Source organism: Erpetoichthys calabaricus, chromosome 14, assembly GCF_900747795.2.
Source record: "Erpetoichthys calabaricus chromosome 14, fErpCal1.3, whole genome shotgun sequence".
Taxonomy (NCBI): Eukaryota; Metazoa; Chordata; class Cladistia; order Polypteriformes; family Polypteridae; genus Erpetoichthys; species Erpetoichthys calabaricus.
The window spans coordinates 21006544-21027049 of NC_041407.2; the positions used below are offsets into that span (position 1 = coordinate 21006544).

The following is a 20506-nucleotide window of genomic DNA, read 5'->3' on the forward strand; positions in this document are numbered from 1 at the left end:
CATATTTAAATATATATCGCGGATTTTTCGCTGCTTCGCGGGTTTCTGCGGACAATGGGTCTTTTAATTTCTGGTACATGCTTCCTCAGTTGGTTTGCCCAGTTGATTTCATACAAGGGACGCTATTGGCAGATGGCTGAGAAGCTACCCAACTTACTTTCTCTCTCTCTCTCTCTCTCTCTCTCTCTCTCTCTCTTGCGCTGACGTAGGGGGGTGTGAGCAGGGGGGCTGTGTGCAGCTGCTTCCTGAAGGACATGCTGCACGGTGCTTCACATACTTAAAAGCTCAAAGGGCACGTATTGATTTTTGACTTTGTTTTTCTCTGTCTCTCTCTCTCTCTCTCTCTCTCTCTCTCTTCCTGCTCCTGACAGAGGGGGTGTGAGCTGCCGCCTTCAACAGCTTTGTACCAGCGGTGCTTCGCATACATAAAAGCCAAAAAGCCCTATTGATTTTTTTTTTGACTGCTTGCTTTGCACTCCTTTGAAAAGGAAGATATGTTTGCATTCTTTTAATTGTGAGACAGAACTGTCATCTCTGTCTTGTCATGGAGCACAGTTTAAACTTTTGAAAAAGAGACAAATGTTTGTTTGCAGTGTTTGAATAACGTTCCTGTCTCTCTACAACCTCCTGTGTTTCTGCCCAAATCTGTGACCCAAGCATGGCATTCTAAAAATAACCATATAAACATATGGTTTCTACTTCGCGGATTTTCCTATTTCGCGGGTGGCTCTGGAATGCAACCCCCGCGATGGAGGAGGGATTACTGTACTGGAAGATGACAAAAGTAAAGTTTTCTCAAGTAGTGAACTTTTGTTTATACGCCATTTGATCAGAGAGCATAGGAAGTGAGGGTAATTCTGGCAGGGGTGCATTTAGATAAAGGGTCAGCATGTAAGCTTTCTGAAGAGGAATGACTAAAGGTTGTGTTTGTGTTGTTCATTTTATGTTGTGTTCTTTTTTCAGTATAACATCATTTTGTTGCACAGTGTCACTACAATCATTTGGCTTAACTTACGGGCCGTATGGATAGTTTCCCTGTCTCTGCTGAGTCGTCGTTTTCTCATTTTATTCAGGATCTGTCTGTCAGAGCATTCCACACATTGCTGATAAACCATGGACAACACCACAAAAGAGGAGTACAAGATTCAGTCCTTTGATGCTAAAACACAGCAGCTCCTGAAAACAGCTTTAAAAGGTTAGTCGAACAAGGGAACACATTCTGTTCCCCATGAAGTCTTTAATAAAGTTAATTTGAAAAGTAATTAGAAGAAAAAGATGGTCATATTTAAACCTGCGATTTTTTTTTTCACTAATGACATTTTGATGTCTGTGTTTTTTTGGTTTTTTTTAACACTAACAGAAGTTTTATTTTTTTAATATTTACAAGATATCTGAAAATTTATTGGTATTATCTCTCAACTTGCACTGTTGAAAGTAGCCATCTGTATGTCATTAAGGTGTTCTGTTATAAGAGCAGTTGATGAAGTTTGCTGTTTTGTGATTATCATGGACTCTTGTATTCACAAGTGCTATGTACCAAAAAAAGCATCAAAATTATTGGAGTTTTCTGGTAATGAGAAAGTGATCATTCATAATACCTTGCTTATAAAAGGTAGGCATCATTCTACTTGTTACTGTGTAAATTTAACACAAATGCAGTTTAAAAATCACATAGTTCACTGTGGAAAATAGAAGATTAATTTTGCGACTTGCCTTCACAGATCCATCCTCTGTAGATCTTGAGAAAGTGGCCAATTTGATTGTCGACCAGTCTCTTAAAGATCAGGTCTTCAGCAAGGAAGCTGGTAGGATATGCTATACCATTGTTCAGGTAATCTTGCCTGTGATGTGGTAATTTTACAAACAGCATGAAATTTGCTATATAGGGTATATTTGCTATATATTGCCTCCTGAACTGGCAGCTGTCTAGGTGGGTATTTTGGTTTCCTCTCACATCCAAATTAGGCAAAGTTACATATTAGGCAAATTGGCCTGAACTGTGTGTTTGCATATGACATACAGTGTGAGGTTCTATTTAGGGTTAGTTCCTGGTTTGTATACAACGCTTTCAAGACAGGCTTAAGTTCCCGTCAAACCCATAAGTGAAAGCACAAATGGTGGATAGCAAGAGGAAGGTTATGTTTGCAATTTTTAATCCAAAACACTGATTGAATTGTCTTTTTGTGGTTATATTCTAGTTTGCTTAAGGTTTAAACAACCAATAGTTTATAGTTCCACACTGAAGGGTGTGTAATAACATATACAGTTAGGTCCATAAATATTTGGACAGAGACAACTTTTTTCTAATTTTGGTTCTGTACATTACCACAATGAATTTTAGATGAAACAACTCAGATGCAGTTGAAGTGCAGACTTTCAGCTTTAATTCAGTGGGATGAACAAAACGATTGCATAAAAATGTGAGGCAACTAAAGCATTTTTTTAACACAATCCCTTCATTTCAGGGGCTCAAAAGTAATTGGTCAAATTAAATAACTGGAAATAAAATGTTCGTTTCTAATACTTGGTTGAAAACCCTTTGCTGGCAATGACAGCCTGAAGTCTTGAACTCCTGGACATCACCAGATGCTGGGTTTCCTCCTTTTTAATGCTCTGCCAGGCCTTTACTGCAGCGGCTTTCAGTTGCTGTTTGTTTGTGGGCCTTTCTGTCTGAAGTTTAGTCTTCAACAAGTGAAATGCATGCTCAATTGGGTTAAGATCAGGTGACTGACTTGGCCATTCAAGAATTTTCCACTTCTTTGCTTTAATAAACTCCTGGGTTGCTTTGGCTGTATGTTTTGGGTCATTGTCCATCTGTATCATGAAACGCCTCCCCATCAATTTGACTGCATTTAGCTGGATTTGAGCAGACAGTATGTCTCTGAACACCTCAGAATTCATTCGGCTGCTTCTTTCCTGTGTCACATCATCAATAAACACTAGTGTCCCAGTGCCACTGGCAGCCATGCACGCCCAAGCCATCACACTGCCTCCACCGTGTTTTACAGATGATGTGCTATGCTTTGGATGATGAGCTGTTCCACGTCTTCTCCATACTTTTTTCTTGCCATCATTCTGGTAGAGGTTGATCTTGGTTTCATCTGTCCAAAGAATGTTTTTCCAGAAGTGTGCTGGCTTTTTTAGATGTTCTTTAGCAAAGTCCAATCTAGCCTTTCTATTCTTGAGGCTTATGAGTGGCTTGCACCTTGCAGTGCACCCTCTGTATTTACTTTCATGCAGTCTTCTCTTTATGGTAGTCTTGGATATCGATATGCCTACCCCCTGGAGAGTGTTGTTCACTTGGTTGGCTGTTGTGAAGGGGTTTCTCTTCACCATGGAAATGATTCTGCAATCATCCACCACTGTTGTCTTCCGTGGACGTCCAGGTCTTTTTGCGTTGCTGAGTTCACCAGTGCTTGCTTTCTTTCTCAGGATGTACCAAACTGTAGATTTTGCCACTCGTAATATTGTAGCAATTCCTCGGATGGGTTTTTTCTGTTTTCGCAGCTTAAGGTTGGCTTCTTTCACCTGCATGGAGAGCTCCTTTGACCGCATGTTGTCTGTTCACAGCAAAATCTTCCACATGCAAGCACCACACCTCAAATCAACTCCAGGCCTTTTATCTGCTTAATTGATAATGACATAACGACGGACTTGCCCACACCTGCCCATGAAATAGCCTTTGAGTCAATTGTCCAATTACTTTTGAGCCCCTGAAATGAAGGGATTGTGTTAAAAAAATGCTTTAGTTGCCTCACATTTTTATGCAATCGTTTTGTTCACCCCACTGAATTAAAGCTGAAAGTCTGCACTTCAACTGCATCTGAGTTGTTTCATTTAAAATTCATTGTGATAATGTACAGAACCAAAATTAGAAATAAGTTGTCTCTGTCCAAATATTTATGGACCTAACTGTACAAGCAATTGATGGGGTCTCCGTGCTCCAAGTACTAAAAGACATTGTCTGCAATTGTATGAGAATCTCAACAAAATGCCTGAAACTTCTGTCACAATCCTTGGGCAGGCAGAGGGCAGGCAAGCTGGCTCAAACGTGTTTCGGCGGAACCTCCTCAACCGACTCCAGCAAGAGTATAAGACACGGGAGGAAACCCGGAGCCGTTCTGTTCAGGAGTGGGTCTGCTATGTCACCTTCATCTGCAATATCTTTGACTACCTCAAGGTACAATCTTTTAATGGTCATTGCATAATTCAGTGCTGGTGGAAAACTGGTAAAGTAACAACCTGCAAATTATCAGGAAGGATATTGAGTCATTGATTAGGAAATAGCTAATTTACATTAAGGCTATAGATTTGTAAATCCTATAGTAAGGCCAAATCCTTTTAATAACTTGCTTTATAGTTCAATCTATCATGTGAGTACAGTATATACTAGCAATCAAAAGTTTAGAATCACTAAACTTTTTAAAACCTTTGATAGAAATGGATGCTTTTTTCACCAAAGTACCATTAAACTGAGTTTATGTGAAGTTTCAAGTAGCTATTAATTCTTGAAATCGCTGGCTTGTAATTTTAGTCTCCTATAACTGCAAAGCCCCATTAACAGCATCCATTAAGCAATAATCAACATGTTTAAATGCTAATTGGTTATTAGAGAAACCTTTGTGTTAACACAGCCAAAACATGCTATTATGTTCAACAAAGCAAGTCAGTTGTCTTTTCTTTGGTTACAAGGTACTGCTTCTTCCCCAAAATTCATCAGCTTTCTCAGAAACGCTTCAGTTTATTGTTTTGCAAAATCACGATTATTTCATGTGACAGATTGCCAGAAAAAGTCAGAGATTTCATGCAGCGGTGTTCACTAGAAGAGGGTAAACTGATCTGATTCCAGGCTAGTTAAAAAAGTGGAAGGCCCAGATACACAAATGCTCATTTGGCGACTGGTTTCAATATGTGACAAGTATCTGTACCATCTGCAACAGCGAAAAGACGACCCTGGGGTGTTGGCCTTAAACAGAAGCTTTCAAAGTCGCATCTGAAATGGGCAGATAAAAGGAAAATGTTAAAATGGGCAAATTTATGGAATCACCAAAACATCCACCATCCAATATCTGTGTTCTTTGTCCATTACAACCTTGTCTTCTAACTTATAAATTGCACTGGTGTTTGGCTTATGTTTAAGAAAGCAGATAGATGAAGACCTGTAAGACATCTGTTTCTCAAACTATACACTGTGATGTTCTGTTCTTCTTGTGCAGTTGTGTATCTGGGACTTCTGCTTCTTTTCCTGTCCTAACATGTTAGCCTGCTGAAGACTTTGGTTTTGACCTCAGATGTGATTTCTTAGTTGTTAAATAGTTTATGTTGTTAAGATGGGCGATATAGACATATTTCTCATTCTTCTCTATTATTGAGTACTTTCAGACAAAGAATTTTTATGTAGAAGTGCCACAAGTAAAGCTAATGGGGCTCCTTTATACCAACAGAAATGCATTGTTGTAATGCCTCTCTGTCCATCCATCCATTTTTTAACCCGCTGAATCCGAACACAGGGTCACGGGGGTCTGCTGGAGCCAATCCCAGCCAACACAGGGCACAAGGCAGGAACCAATCCCGGGCATTGACTGCTCTATTTATCTTTAGCCATGTCTGTTTTCTCCTCTCTTTAGTATTTCTTGTTTGTTAATAATATTTACGTAATTATTTACATATCGAGCTTCTGTAAAAAGCCAAATTTCCCTCCTAAGAAAGGTGAAATTCGATCTATCTCTCTGTCACAATACAAACAGAAATCTAAACAATGCCTTCTTGCCCTCTGGGACCACCTTAAACAAGTGTTGAACTTCTGTCTATTACCTCCTTGCCTCTATGAAATACCCATAAGTACTCTTTTCTCTTCCCCTCAATACAGTATTTATATAGAAATTGAAGAAGTGAGTGTAAGCATAGCAACAGATTCTGGTACTTCTATATAGTAGGTCAGTGGGTTTTTTTTCTCTGTTGAACAAGCCAGGATTTCTGTGTTCCACTCCTTTTAGCAAACACATTTTGTTTTATGTAAGAAAACCTTTATTGAAGGATGCAGAATATGTTCTGATACATACTGTCTCTTTAGGTAAACAACATGCCCATGATGGCCCTGGTGAGCCCGGTATATGACTGCCTATTCCGATTGAGCCAGCCGGACTCTCTTCATAATGAGGAAGAGGTAAACATTCTAATTGAAGCCATTTTTTTTTTCCTTGGGTCTTTTGGTTCATGACTTTAGAGTAGGTCCATTTTAAAAAATATATATATGGAAACAGATAAATTGTAAAATGTTCCACAATAACATCTTCATTGCACCTTGATTTTTGTCCAGTATTAGGGATATCACAAGAACACATTTTTCGTGAGACTGCAGAAAAAACATCCGAGAATAAATATAAAATGTGCTCATGCTAAGATAAATCGGGTAATTCATGATGTATCATTTTTTTTTTATAAACCCTATGCTGAAATCCCCCCATTTGTTACACTGGGGGTAATGTCCATCCCAGCCACATATTAAAGTTCAAGCCCTGCATTGCATTTTGATATTTATGAATGCCAATACTACTTTAGTTAAATTGTACTTAGGTAACTGCTTTATGAATATGGCAGTATTTTAAAGCTGTTGTTATATTACAGGAAAAAAAGGCACAGTATTTTTCACTTGAATACTAGAGTTACTTTAATAAAAAGCCATTGAATGAGATTTCTGTTTTTTCAATGGTATCGAAAGGCATCCAGTATTGTAAAATCTCACTGTTATTTGTATTGACAGCAAAATTCTGGTATTGTGACAACACTAGCCTGAATAATCTATTAAAACAGCTTCCTTCATATCTGCAAGTGTCTGCAGCAGTATTGGAAGGATACAGCATGATTAATTTCATTACTGTACTTGGAGTTTTTAAGAAGGTTGTACAAAATGCTATCACTGCTATTCATATACCCTACCTGGTTATGATCTAATGAGAGATGAGCATAGTATATAATTTAAATCATTGTCCTGCACATCAGACTATTGTTTGCCCACTCATGCCTTGGAAGATTCTTTTTCCATAAGAATAGAAATACCTCACCATATGCTGAGTATGATTATTCAGACCTGCTTTGTATTCAAAGTCATTTACTTGGGCTGCTAAGAAAATGTAGTCACACTACCCTACACCATAACAAGAGGCACCAGAACCTTTCACTGTGGGAAACTAACATTCTGGCCTTTAGGTCTAATTTATCATGTGCCACAAATGTACAAATTTTGCTTGGTGACAAAAGGTGAAGGATTACTCATCTGACCATATTACCTTTTTTGCACTGTTAACGTTTATTTGTAATAAGACATTCAAACACCTCAGCCCACACATAATGCCCCTTTTTGACTTCTTCTAATGAATTCTTTTTGATGTCTTAAATTGGCATTTATAGCCATGTGATTTGATGATAATGTGCAGTCATGGCCAAAAGTTTTGGGAATGACACAAATATTTATTTTCACAAAGTTTGCTGCCTCATTTTTTATGGTAGCAATTTGCATATAATCCAGAATGTTATGAAGAGTAATCAGATGAATTGCGATTAATTGCCAAGTCCCTCTTTGCCATGAAAATGAACGGAATCCCCCCCCCAAAAAAAACATTTCCACTGCATTTCAGCCCTGCCACAAAAGGACCTGCTGACATCATTTCAGTGATCCAAGCATTGATTATGCAAGAATGGGATGCCATCAGTCAGGATTTGGCCCAAAGGTTGATTGACAGCTTGCCAGGGTGAATTGCCTAGGTCTTGAAAAAGAAAGAAGGGCTAACACTGTAAATATTGACTCTTTGCATAAACTTAATGTAGTGAGAAGTCAAGCAAAATGACACCTTTTATTGGCTGATTATATCTTGCCTGAAGAAGGGGCCTGAGTTGCCTCGATAGCTTTCATATTGTAATCTTTTTAGTTAGCCAATAAAAGGTGTCATTTTGCTTGACTTCTCACTACATCCATAATGGCTAACACAATACTACATAAACTTAATGTAATTACAATAAAAGCCTTTGAAACATATGAAATGCTTATAATTATACTTCAGTTACCATAGAAACATCTGACAAAAAGATCTTAAAAACACTGAAGCAGCAAACTTTATGAAAAACAATACTTGTGTCATTCTCCAAACTTTTGGCCACGACTGTAGATGTTTTACATTCTGAATCTGTGAATGGCTTTAACAGTCAAAATGTTTGATGTTGCATCTTGCTGCCTCTAGTCTCTCAGGTGAATTTGATATTCTCAGTGTTGTTTCCGGAACAACAAAAACTTAAATGTTGTTCCTGGAATATCATTCACCTTCAACCAAATTAGCTTTGAAATCTGCCTCTGACATCATAAACCAGGAAGTGCATGGAAAATAAATCTCCTATTTGTACAAAAGACTCTTTTGTCATTCTTCACAAAAATGGGAAAAATAATCTTGGCTTAGACCAAAAATCTGTTATTATTTAAGGAAACCATTTTTTTTTTTAAATATGTTATTAAAAGATGTGAAACTTTAAAGTTTATTGATTAAAGGTAAGGGGTAGTCCTGGAAAGTAACTTCAGTGTTGTTCCATGAACAATAGAAAAAGGTATCCAATCAACCTTGCTGCTTTATGAAGCATTAGTAGGTTGAACAGACTTTTTATCCTTGGAAGTTCCCAGAAAAGCTCTTCAACCGTAATTCATCTAAGTCATGAGATCTGTTCATCGTACCATAGTAGCAAATGCGAGTAATAGGGTCTACTTAGAATTTTTATACATTCTTAACTATAGTAGAATGTTAAAACCTTAATGGTCATGAGCTGCAGAGAAGTAGATGCTTTCAATGTATTTTACACACATCAGTTACATTTATACTGCACCTTTTATGGATATATGAAACTTTGATAAGGTTTGAAAATGGATGAATGGATGGATATTTTTAGGAGTCAGTCTCACACTTTGTGTCTAGTTGTCTTAATTAGACAGTAAAAATGTACTGTAAGTTGTATCAAATAGCAAACAACCTATCTCCTGCCTGCTAGAAACAAACTTATTTTAGTAGCCAAGCAAAACTAAGATTCTTCTGTTCTTTTTATGCTTAAAAAGACCGATTTAGCTTGGGGATGCACACGTGGCGCTGCTTTTTCTTTAAGTCTTGAATTTGGTTGTGAAGGTCCCCCATTCTAATACTTGCCATGTTTCATTAAAGGTGGATTGTTTGGTCATGCAGTTGCACCGCATTGGAGATCAGCTGGAAAAGATGAATGTGCAACGCATGGATGAGCTTTTCTTTCTTCTTCGAGATGGCTTCTTTTTGCACAACGAGTTGAGTTCGTTGGCTCGCTTGCTTCTACTGGAGATTTTGGAATTTCGAGCCAGTGGTTGGCGGCTCAGTGATTCTGCACAGAAGTACTATTACAGCGAAGTAACAGACTGAGTAGGTTTTCATAATTGTGAACAGCAGCTGGGCTAATCATGAGGTATAAATTGTACGTGGCATACATTTTTTCTGGGGAAAAAAAATCACTTGCATACAAGTGAAGTTAAGGTTTGATTTTTCAGATTGTAATCTGCAAATGGCTAACACAGTTGCTTCTGCTGCTGTAGCAAAATGTTTAAGGATTTTTTTCCCCTCGAGTGATTTGGATTCTTTAGTAAAGACAATTTTTAATTTCCAGTAAGGGCTGTAGTACTAGGGTGTTGTACCGTGTTAGCCATTATGAATGTAGAGAAAAGCCAAGCAAAATGACACCTTTTATTGGCTAACTAGAAAGATTACAATATGCAAGCTTTCGAGGCAACTCAGGCCCCTTCTTCAGGCAAGATGTAATACAGAAACTGAAGTTTCCTATGTTTATATACACACTCTAGGACAAGAAACAACATTGGTAAACCTTTAAATGAGAGATTTTGTATGTAAAAAATTAATAGATTCATTCAGGCTAGGGTTAATTTAGCGAGAGAGAAAAGAACAATGTATTGTCAAGATCTCTGGATAAGATAACTGTCCAACAAAGTCTTTTGAAGTTTGTAATGAGTTTTTCAAAACAATGTGGGTCTGTAGACAGGTTGTCTGTCATTCTGAGAGATGTAAACAATCCTCATATCTGGCCATAAAACTCTTGTCTTTATTCAATCCATGTTGTAAAGTATTAAATTTTAGCATGAGTTAACTTCCCATTCTTTTCTCTCTTGCTGTGTTTTGAAGTTAACTCATGCTAAAATTTAATACTTTACAACATGGATTGAATAAAGACAAGAGTTTTATGGCCAGATATGAGGATTGTTTACATCTCTCAGAATGACAGACAACCTGTCTACAGACCCACATTGTTTTGAAAAACTCATTACAAACTTCAAAAGACTTTGTTGGACAGTTATCTTATCCAGAGATCTTGACAATACATTGTTCTTTTCTCTCTCGCTAAATTAACCCTAGCCTGAATGAATCTATTAATTTTTTACATACAAAATCTCTCATTTAAAGGTTTACCAATGTTGTTTCTTGTCCTAGAGTGTGTATATAAACATAGGAAACTTCAGTTTCTGTATTACATCTTGCCTGAAGAAGGGGCCTGAGTTGCCTCGAAAGCTTGCATATTGTAATCTTTCTAGTTAGCCAATAAAAGGTGTCATTTTGCTTGGCTTTTCTCTACAGTAAGGGCTGTAAATTTCACTCTTGGTGCTAAAAAAAAAATATTTTTTTTTACGGTGAAGTTGGCTTGTTCTGAGAGCTCCGAAATTAAAACGGACTTATTTTCAGGGAGAACAGTTCTGCATTCTCAAAAAAGCTCTTCCACTGCAACCTGTGTACATCTCACAATACTGTGCCATTCATCCCCAAAACAGTTCTCTTTAACATTCCCACTGTTTGTAAAAAAAATGCTAAATGATGTTAGGTCCTCAATAGGAACATCCATCTAAAAAGCAATAAAAATAAAAAGCCAAGTAAAAGTTTTGCAATTTTACATTCCATTCCGATTAATCCTAAACCAGTAGGCATAACCTTGACCTAATAAGGTGAATGAGCATCAATGTTTTTTATCTAACAATTCAATCAATCATACTTTCACTTTTCCAATTTCATCAATTTGCTGCCAGCCTTTAAACTGTTTTAAAAATACTGCCATATGCTGGCACTTGTTTATATAAGGAGCTTGTGTGACAAGCATGCTGTAAATAGTTTTTATTTTATAGTCTGAGACATGGTACCCTCCAGGTTGAATGGAAAGGGTGTATTTGTTGTATATTAAATACATTGATTTATATTGAAGTGTTTATTGGATTTTCTTGATCAGTTTGAATAGAAGTGTATGTTAAGCTTTAGATTTAATAAATTATTTTGTACTTTATTATAAAAATATGGTTATAAATAAATTTTTGACCAGATGCAACTTTACAAGACCATTGTGTTTATTAGCTAAAGAGAATTTACAGTGGCATTTATAAAAACTACTGTGGACAGTCCCATGAAAAGCATTGTTTTATAGGTGTACTAATTTAAACATCTGGACAGAGCTATGTTTTTCTTAGATACAACCCATTTTCTCTTTACCAATATTTAACTTTGCTCATTTTTATATTTTTCTAATTGAATACTGGTAATCTCAATTTAACACAAAAAAATATAAACAAAGCATAAAAATGACCATTGTGTTTATTTAGATGGTACAGTGTACATCACAGCCACCTTGATAAGCAAATTAACCTCCACAGACTTGTATATTAATTATTTTCTTCAGCGGACACACCATTCACTGGTGGACATTCCACCTAGCAGCCCTGTGGCAGAGTAGGATTTGTTTATGTTTAAAGTCAGTAAGCGCTTCCGCATCAAAGTCAGTGTTCAAACAAACTGCTGTTATCACCAGCGGTAATGGGCAAAGGCTCGGTTTGCTTCAGCCATCTTGTGCAGGTCATGCTTTCTTTTGATGACATTGCCTTCATTGACCAAAGCACTAAGTAATTCCTGGGACAGCTTTTCGTACATGTGTGTTCGCCGATGTTTGTTTTCACGGCATTCTGTAATAAGCCACTTCATGGCCAGGAATCTTCGACGGCTGTCTGTCAAGGGTGTGGGTACCTAGAGAGGTGAAACAATGAAAAAAAAAAGTGTCAAATGATAAGGTTAAAGAACTTGCCATGGCCATAACAAGCCCTTTATTTTTAATGTATATAGAGAAGCTCTACAGTGGGCTCTTCTCTCCCTTTCTCCAACTGAAGATTACATGATAAACCGGAGACTAATCAAGCCTTTCCTCTTATTTCCAAACATATTATTTGACAGAAAAGAAGAAAAAAAAACTCCCTTACCTGATAGTTTTTCCCTCCCCTCTGAATGGAGGTTAAGCCAATAACTGGTTTACAGTTTTCCAATGCCTGGTGAAATATTGTGTATGGATTACACTCGATCCCATCCTTCTCAGAAGGAGGAGCTTTATGATATTTTTCCACTTGCTTTCTCTTTATATTCTCTAATGTCTAGGGGAAAAAAAAAACATAGTATAAATACTAAACCCTGAACTAATAAGCTTTGCAAAGATGTCTTAATACAGGAGGAAAAATATTTGTGCATATTTTAAATACAAGCATAAATCCCATTTCCTGAGCCAACTGAAATAAATGTGTTGCAGATGGCACAATGAACTAGCATACAAATTAATGATTGGTTGCCGTCTTGTGCTCCGTGTGCTACCAGGATAGATCTTGACTCCATGAGTTCTGTATTGTACTGTAGTTGGTGGGTTTGGATTTTTGATGACTAGGTGTGAAGAAGTAAACCACCCTAGGAGGACCAAGCCAACAAAGACCCATAAACTCCACCAGCCTGATGGGAAACACAGAAATGGTAATATGCCTTCCCCTAGTCTCTTTGTACCCCATATTACTCTCTCTACAAGTTTGTAGTTAAGGTGATTAATGTGAAGGTGAAGGAAACCTTAAAAAGGTAACAAGGTGAGACTCTTGGAATCCTCAGGCATGGAAATATAGGATTTTATAACAGGCTTTACACTTACTTGTGTCATGATGCTCCTGGCCAATACTTTGTTCCCATCTTTCATCATCATATTAATAAATTTACTGTGGAGGAGAAGAAAAAGTTAATTTCCTGGTTTACAACAATTTACAGTTTTACTGTATTTTTACAGTTTCTTCAAGGTATGTCCCTGCATACATGCTCCATATAAAAGATGCAGTCTCAGGAATTTTGTAGCCACCTATACTTGATACATTCTTTTCTCCAAATCTTTTGCTGCTTATGCTCTTGATTTTTTGTGATAAAATAGACTTTTTATTCAATTATGTAACTGGTGATTTATTACAACATAATGGAATGCACTGTTGTTCAAAGTAGTACTGAGAGGAATGCAGAGAAACAAATGACAGTCACTGTGAGGTATACTGTGATCAGTAAGGCTACATTACATTCTGAAAGTATTCTGGCCACTTCACTTTTGTCACACTGTTATGTTGCAGCCTTATACTGAAAAGTTTTTAAATTTTCTCATCTAGCAGCACCCAATACCCCAGAGTGACAAAATGTAAACAGGGTTTTAATTTTTCCCAAATGTAGTAATAACTTAGATATCACATTGCCACAAGTGTTCAAACCCTATTGCTATGACACTAGACATCTGGCTCAGGGTGCATCTCATGCGATTGATCATCATTGAGATGTTTCTGCACCAGGTTTAGAGTCCACTTCTGATCGCTTCAATTGACTGGATGCGATTAGGAAACACACACACCTGTCTTATAGCAGTGCACCAGAGCAGAAAACCTGGCCATGAGGTTGAAGGAATTGCCTGCAGAGCTTAGGGACAGGATTGTGTCAAGGTATGGATATGGGGGAGGCTATAAGGAATTTTCTACAACATGAAAAGTTCCCCAGTGTCCATAATTCTTAAATGGAAGAAGTTTGGAATAACCACAAGTCTTCCAAGAGCTGTCTACCCAGCCAAACTGAACAATCGGAGAAAAACAGCATTGTTTTTACTCCCATGCACATCGTCAACTGTAAGAACCTCTACAGACACAAAACTTGCTAAAATATCTAAAATCCTGTGTTTGCTTTGTAAAAAATGAATTTAAACAACTAGCCAACCCGTGGCGTAGCATACGCTGCATAATTAGGTATTGATGGGTGAACACTTCCTGAACGACACCGTTGTCCAAATGGGGTGGGTTTGTGGATACCACTGTGAGTGAATGAAAAGATAGACCTCTGGAGAGAGCAGTCAGTCCGTGACTGAAACCGGGATCGTCTGTGAGAAAGAAGGCCACGCTGGTGAAAGTTACTTCGTCGGAAGGGATAACTGTCAGTACTTGTAGATTAAGGTGTAGCGATCTCTGTAAACAGAAGTGATAAGAAAATCGAGCCCGCTGTATTCTTTAACTGCCTTGTGGCGCTGTAGTAGTGCTGCTGCTTTGCAATAAGGAGACTGTGGAAGATTGTGGTTTCGCTTCCTGGTTCCTCCCTGTGTGGATAGCGCTTTGAATACTGAGAACACCGCTATATCAATGTAACGAAGTATTAACAGGAAATTGTCTTTGTGTAATAGTAAAAGGCAAATTATCCGCAACAAACTGTTTTACACGCTGCATACCGAGGGGAAAAAAAATGAACATTTGCAAAATCCGTAACGCTGCTTTCAGTAAATACAATGCACACGCGTTTAATTTGTTGGCCACTTTTTGCCAGCCATCTTTTCTGGTTTGGGCTGCTTTTGCAGTGTTACCGCTTGTGCATATTACATCTTGAAATCCTTCGTGCAACTAACTAACACCCACACACACACACACACAGCTTGTGTGAAAAAATGCGCCTGTACTTTCATAATTTTGTTGCAGCCTATAGTGGAGTCAGGCACAGAGAAGGTCAGCTGCTGAGAGAGCGTCTCGACTGTTGCAGGGCGGTGAAGCAGGTGAGACGCTAATGAAACAGAGGCACAGGGCTTATTGGTTTTTAAAGACTGCTGCCTTTATTGTGTTTTAACCTCAGATTTAAAGGATTGTTTTAAGGATCCCATGGAATACCCCTCGCAAACTGTTTTAGACGCTGCATTCAGCAATTCACATCCGCGACAAACATGCCTCTTCTTACATGGTCCTGCTTTGGTGGGCAAAGAAAAAAAATTTCTCAGCACTACTCATTTTTTCATCCTTGTGTTGCTCCCAACCCAAATAACCATTGAATATTCAAAGTCCTGAACGCCGATCCTGCCTCAGAGAACTGACTAAAACAGAGGTGGGCAAAGTCATTCCTGGGGGGCATCAGTGGCTGCAGGTTTTTGTTCCAACCCAGTTGCTTAATAAGAATCATTTATTGCTCAAGTAATACTTGTGCTTCATTTTATTTGTCTCATTAAGATTTTAAACCCTTATTGCTTATTTTAGTCTTAACAGCTGTTCTTAGTTTTTAATGGCTTTTTATTAGCAATAAGATTCAAATGACAAAACAAAGCAGCATTTCTCCATTTAGCTTGTTTCCATTTACAGCTGTGTGTATTTGTTGTGAGCTATTATTTGGTTTAATTAAATACTTGGGAGGAATGTGAAGAGAAAAAAGTAAAAGACTTGAGTATTAGTCATTCATTTTAGGCTTGATGATATCCCTAGAAAGGAAAAATAAAAATCTAAGATATGAGAATGGCCTGATATGGCAGAGTTAGAACACCAACAAGCCATGAAATTGAATTATTGGCAAGGATTGTTTTCTAATTAAGCAACCGAGTTGGAGCAAAAACCTGCAGCCACTGCGGCCCTCCAGGAATGACTTTGCCCACCCATGGATTAAAATAACACAAACTAATGTTGTAATATGAAAGTTAACAGACAAAATGGAATCTTTATTAGGCTCACACATTCTGATCCTCCATTTGCACTTAGAACAGCCTGAATGTAACACATGGAGGCAGGACCATTGTCAACTCCCAAAGTTTCCCATAGTTGTTGCAAAATAGCTGCCAATGAAACATCAACCCAAATAACAAAATCACCACATCTCACTGGAGGAATTGGCGGAGATAGGACAAGTTAAGACTTTTCTCATGAAGTTTTGAGAATGACACATTTTCACAAAGTTTGCTACCTCAGTTTTTATGATGGAAACTTGCATATTACCCCAGAATGTTATGAAGAGTGATCAGATGAATTATTGCAAAGTCCCTCATTGCCGTGAAAATGAACTTAATCCCAAAAGAAAAAAAAAAAAAATTCCATTGCTGTTGTGAAGAAGGTTTCAGGGCGCCAAAGAAAGTCCAGCAAGCAGCACCACCATCTCCTAAAGTTGATTCAGCTGCAGGATCGGGGCACCACCAGTGCAGTGCTTGCTCAGGAATGGCTGCAGGCAGGTGCGAGTGCATCTGCACGCACAGTGAGGTGAAGACTTTTGGAGGATGGCCTGGTGTCAAGAAGGGTAGCAAACAAGCCACTTCTCTCCAAGAAAAACATCAGGGACAGACTGATATTCTGCAAAAAGAACAGGCCTCTGATGAATCCCCTTTCCGATTGTTTGGGGCATCCAGAAAAAAAGATTGCCCATAGAAGAAAAAGTGAGCGCTACCATCAGTCCTGTGTCATGCTAACAGTAAAGCATCCTGAGACCATTCATGGGCGGGGTTACTTCTCAGCCAAGGGAGTGGGGTCACTCAAAATTTTGCCTAAGAACACAGCCATGAATAAAGAATGGGACCAAACCATCCTCCAACAGCAACTTCTCCCAACCATCCAGGAACAGTTTGGTGATGAGCAATTCCTTTTCCAGCATGATGGAGCACTGGGCCATAAGGCAAAAGTGATATCAAAGTGCTGCGGTGGGTTGGCACCCTGCCCGGGATTGGTTCCTGCCTTGTGCCCTGTGTTGGCTGGGATTGGCTCCAGCAGACCCCCCATGACCCTGTGTTCAGATTCAGCGGGTTGGAAAATGGATGGATGGATGATATCAAAGTGGCTCGGGGAACAAAACATTAAAATTTTGGGTCCATGGCCAGGAAACTCCCCACACCTTAATCCCATTGAGAACTTGTGGTCAATCCTAAGGAGGCGGGTGGACAAACAAAAACCCATAAATTCTGACAAACTCCAAGAACTGCAAGAATGGGCTGCCATCAATCAGCATTTGGCCCAGCAGCTGACTGACCACATGCCAGGGAGAATTGCAGAGGTCTTGAAAAAGAAAGAAGGGCCAATACTGCAAATGTTGCCACTTTGCATAAACTTATGAAATATGTAATAAATTAATATATGTAATTAATTATACTTCAGCGTATCGTAAAAAAATCTGACAAAAAGATCTAAGAACACTGAAGCAGCAAATTTTGTGAAAACCAATACTTGTGTCATACTCAAAACTTTTGGCCACGACTGTATACTGAAAAATCTGCCACTCAGTAAAGCTAATGTAGTGAAGTGTTGCACCGGACAGGCCACAATATTGAGATAATTTGTAGTATTCATAACACTGTTGCAGTTCCAAGAAAACTTTGAGTTCTGTGTTTTCCTATCAAAAGTTAAGTGAAACTTGGTTTGGGTCATCGACCTCCAAACCACACCGATGACAAGGACATATTGTGCTTTCTAATGTGCTACCATTTCCAGTGAAGTCAAAGAAGTGCATTAGAACTCACAACATAATCACATAGCATGTAAGGGTTGATCTTTATGAGTCAATCACCCAAACTCAGTCCACTTGTCAAACGTAAAATAGTGTAGCTGCAGTAAGCAACTGAAGGACTGGGAAAACCCCTGCTTTGTCCAACGAGTCTCAGGTTCCTGCTGTTTTACATTGATGAAAGATCCAGGGTATAGTGATCAGCTATGCAGACTGGGGTTGTATTTTCGTGGCACACGTTAAGTTTTTTTTATATGAACAAAGAAACATTTGTATGCCACCAGGTATCTGATACTTATTGCCCGTCTGGTCCATCCCTTTATCACAGCAGTGTACCCACCTGTGAATGGGATTTTCAGTAAAATAATCCATATGGCAGAAAATTCAGCTTAATGCGTCACCACATGTAAATATTTTCAAATCCTAATGTGTGGCCTTCCCAGTCATCAGATTTCAATCTAATCAAACATCTACATAACCAACTAACAGAACAGCTAAAGAAAACATTGGAGTCGAAATGGGCCAGCATTTTAAACACCTGCATGTCCAGTTAAAGGGGCAAATTAAGCATGAACTTGATAATAGTTAAGGAAACTAATAAAGTGGCCACTTGACATATACATACATTTTAAAGACACCTAATGTAATTCAGGATCACGGTGGGGCCAGAGCCTCTCCCAGCAGCATTGGGCGCAATGGAACAACCAGCACAGGGCATCACTACATCATAGCACTCATTCACGCACACACCAATACTCCCACTGGACTATTTTAAAATTGTCATTCATCTTGGCAAGCATGTCGCTGAGGGTGTGGGAGAAAAACCAGAGCACCCTGGGAAAACCCACGCTGCTCCAACCAAGCTGAAGGCCCATTTGGAAGGAACACTAAACTCTGAGACTTTACACACTAGTCATAAATTCAGTGACAGGTGTAAAACGACCAGTGGTGGGGTTGTGTTCTTAAGACGTGACCTCCAGTTTTTTTTTTTTAATATTTCCGGAGACATGGATGACCAGGTGCAAAGTAGGTTTGTTTAAAAAATAATAATGTGAAATTGTTGATTTGACAGAAGATAAATTAGTATATGTAACCATTTTATAAAGAAGCACCAAACAAGGCAAAAATTGTTTGCCATCTGTTTTCTCACCTGACTAGGGGGTCACTGAAAACAGAGCTGGTAAGATTAGAAGGAGCAGCCTTGATAGGATGGGTGGTTTTCAGCTGCCGCTCTGCCTTCTGCTCATCAGTCAGCTCAGTCTCTGGTGTGTTGAAGTATTCTTTACTCACCACAGGCTCCAAATAATAGGGATTGTATTTACTCCATCGGGCCTGCAAAATCCTAAAACAGGTATCTGCATTGTGAAATCAGTTTTATTTGCTGCTAGATAGATACACAAGGCACTATATACTGTAATAGATAGATCTTCATCCCAGAGGGGAAATTAACTTTTTATAGTAGCTCATTAATACAGAAATAATTATTGTAACAAACAACATATACCATTCAAATATACAGCAGAATGATTAAAAGGAATGAAAGCCAAAAAAAGAAAATTTCTGATTTGGCTAAAGACAAAAACCAACAGTCATTCCCAGTAAGGGATTATGCAGGTGTATTGTTATTGGTATAAAGGAGCCCCAGTTAAAGTTTCTTCATACACTTCTACTGAATAATCTGATGGCTGAAAGACCTCTGTGTTAGTGTGTCACAGAGAGGATGTGCAGCATTGTTCATAATGACACTCGGTTTTGTTTTAAATTCTCTCCTTTGCTACTAACTCCAGGGGGTCCCACACCTGGGCCTGCCTTTTTAAATAATCCTTTAAGAATATGAACTGACACAGCAGCTCTGTTATCCAAGGCAGAAGTTTTCATGTGCGAGTTTTATGTTGATTATTTTTTTGAGCTCCTGTAAAATTTTTATTTTCCATTGGGCTCAAATAAAGTATAATATCTATAACAACAACTTTTTAAAAATGTAGAATATATATTGAACCTAAACAAAGTATACAGAAAAGCAGCAACATATATACAATACATCAAGTACGATATTTGACAGCTCTGTGCTTTAACTGATGTGCTCCAACTATTCGTGACCCACGGCACTTAATCGCTGCCTTTAAAGTCGAACATGGGCTTTTTTTAAGGATTCAACATCCATCAAAAAGGCTATCACAACCAACTTGTCACATATTCTGAGTTCATACGATTGGCGTTTCCAAAAGAGGCACAGAATAAAAACACGCCTGCAGCTAAATTCACCACAGTAAACCTGGAGGAAAGGGAAAAAATAAAGTTTGAGAATACTTTATATTCCGCAAAGGTTTTGTGACGACGTTTTATGTTCGAGGCCAGCATATTCAATGATTTCAATTTTCATTTCTAATGCCCTTGTCCAGCACTGAGACACGAATAGCCGGTGCCAATCCCTGCCGCAAAGGATGAATGAACCTTTCGGCGGGCGTGTTCATAATGTTTGTCATCATTTGGTTTGTCGGAGACCTTGCTAAGGAAATAGTGGCAGCGGTATGCTTTTCAAAGCTGTACGTTTTACATCCGTATCCATTAAACTCTCGTCTGACTAACACATAACAGTAAGGATATACGTGCTCGGATATGAGCTGCGTCTTCACTCACTTGCACCGCTAGCGCTGGGCATCAAAATGGCCCATGAACCTGCTCGGTTGGGACGAGTATTAAACCCATCTCTAAAACACTAGCTAAACTTGCTAATAACTACTGATACGATCGTGTACTTACCCAGGACACCACGGCCTGAGAAACCTGCCTATGGATGCCGACATCTTGGAATTGCTCAATAAGGACCCCAACTTTGGTGCCCTGTGCGCTGCCGTATAGTTAGTATTAATTTTACTACCTGAACCTGACGCAAGGTGACAGCG

The 20506-nt window shown here is 38.6% G+C and overlaps 2 protein-coding genes across 3 annotated transcripts; one reads left to right on the forward strand and one right to left on the reverse strand.

The window, feature by feature from the left end:
* Positions 1-929: 929 nt before the first annotated feature.
* Positions 930-9725, forward strand: mif4gda (MIF4G domain containing a). Of its 2 annotated transcripts, XM_028818630.2 has the most exons (5): positions 950-1195; positions 1722-1831; positions 4025-4180; positions 6074-6166; positions 9198-9718. In XM_028818630.2, the coding sequence occupies exons 1-5, from the start codon at positions 1114-1116 to the stop codon at positions 9423-9425; spliced, it is 669 nt and encodes a 222-aa protein (XP_028674463.1). In that variant the 5' UTR covers positions 950-1113; the 3' UTR covers positions 9426-9718. The 2 variants fall into 2 exon arrangements, with proteins under 2 accessions (XP_051792267.1, XP_028674463.1); XM_051936307.1 differs by lacking the exon at positions 4025-4180 and having other exon boundaries at positions 930-1195; positions 9198-9725.
* Positions 9726-11380: 1655 nt separating this feature from the next.
* On the reverse strand, positions 11381-20492 carry mrps7 (mitochondrial ribosomal protein S7). Its single transcript, XM_028818628.2, has 5 exons — positions 20364-20492; positions 18751-18942; positions 13006-13069; positions 12302-12469; positions 11381-12071 (listed from the first exon to the last, which is right to left on the reverse strand). Exons 1-5 carry the CDS (start codon positions 20405-20407, stop codon positions 11853-11855), a joined length of 687 nt encoding a protein of 228 aa, XP_028674461.1. The 5' UTR covers positions 20408-20492; the 3' UTR covers positions 11381-11852.
* Positions 20493-20506: the final 14 nt, after the last annotated feature.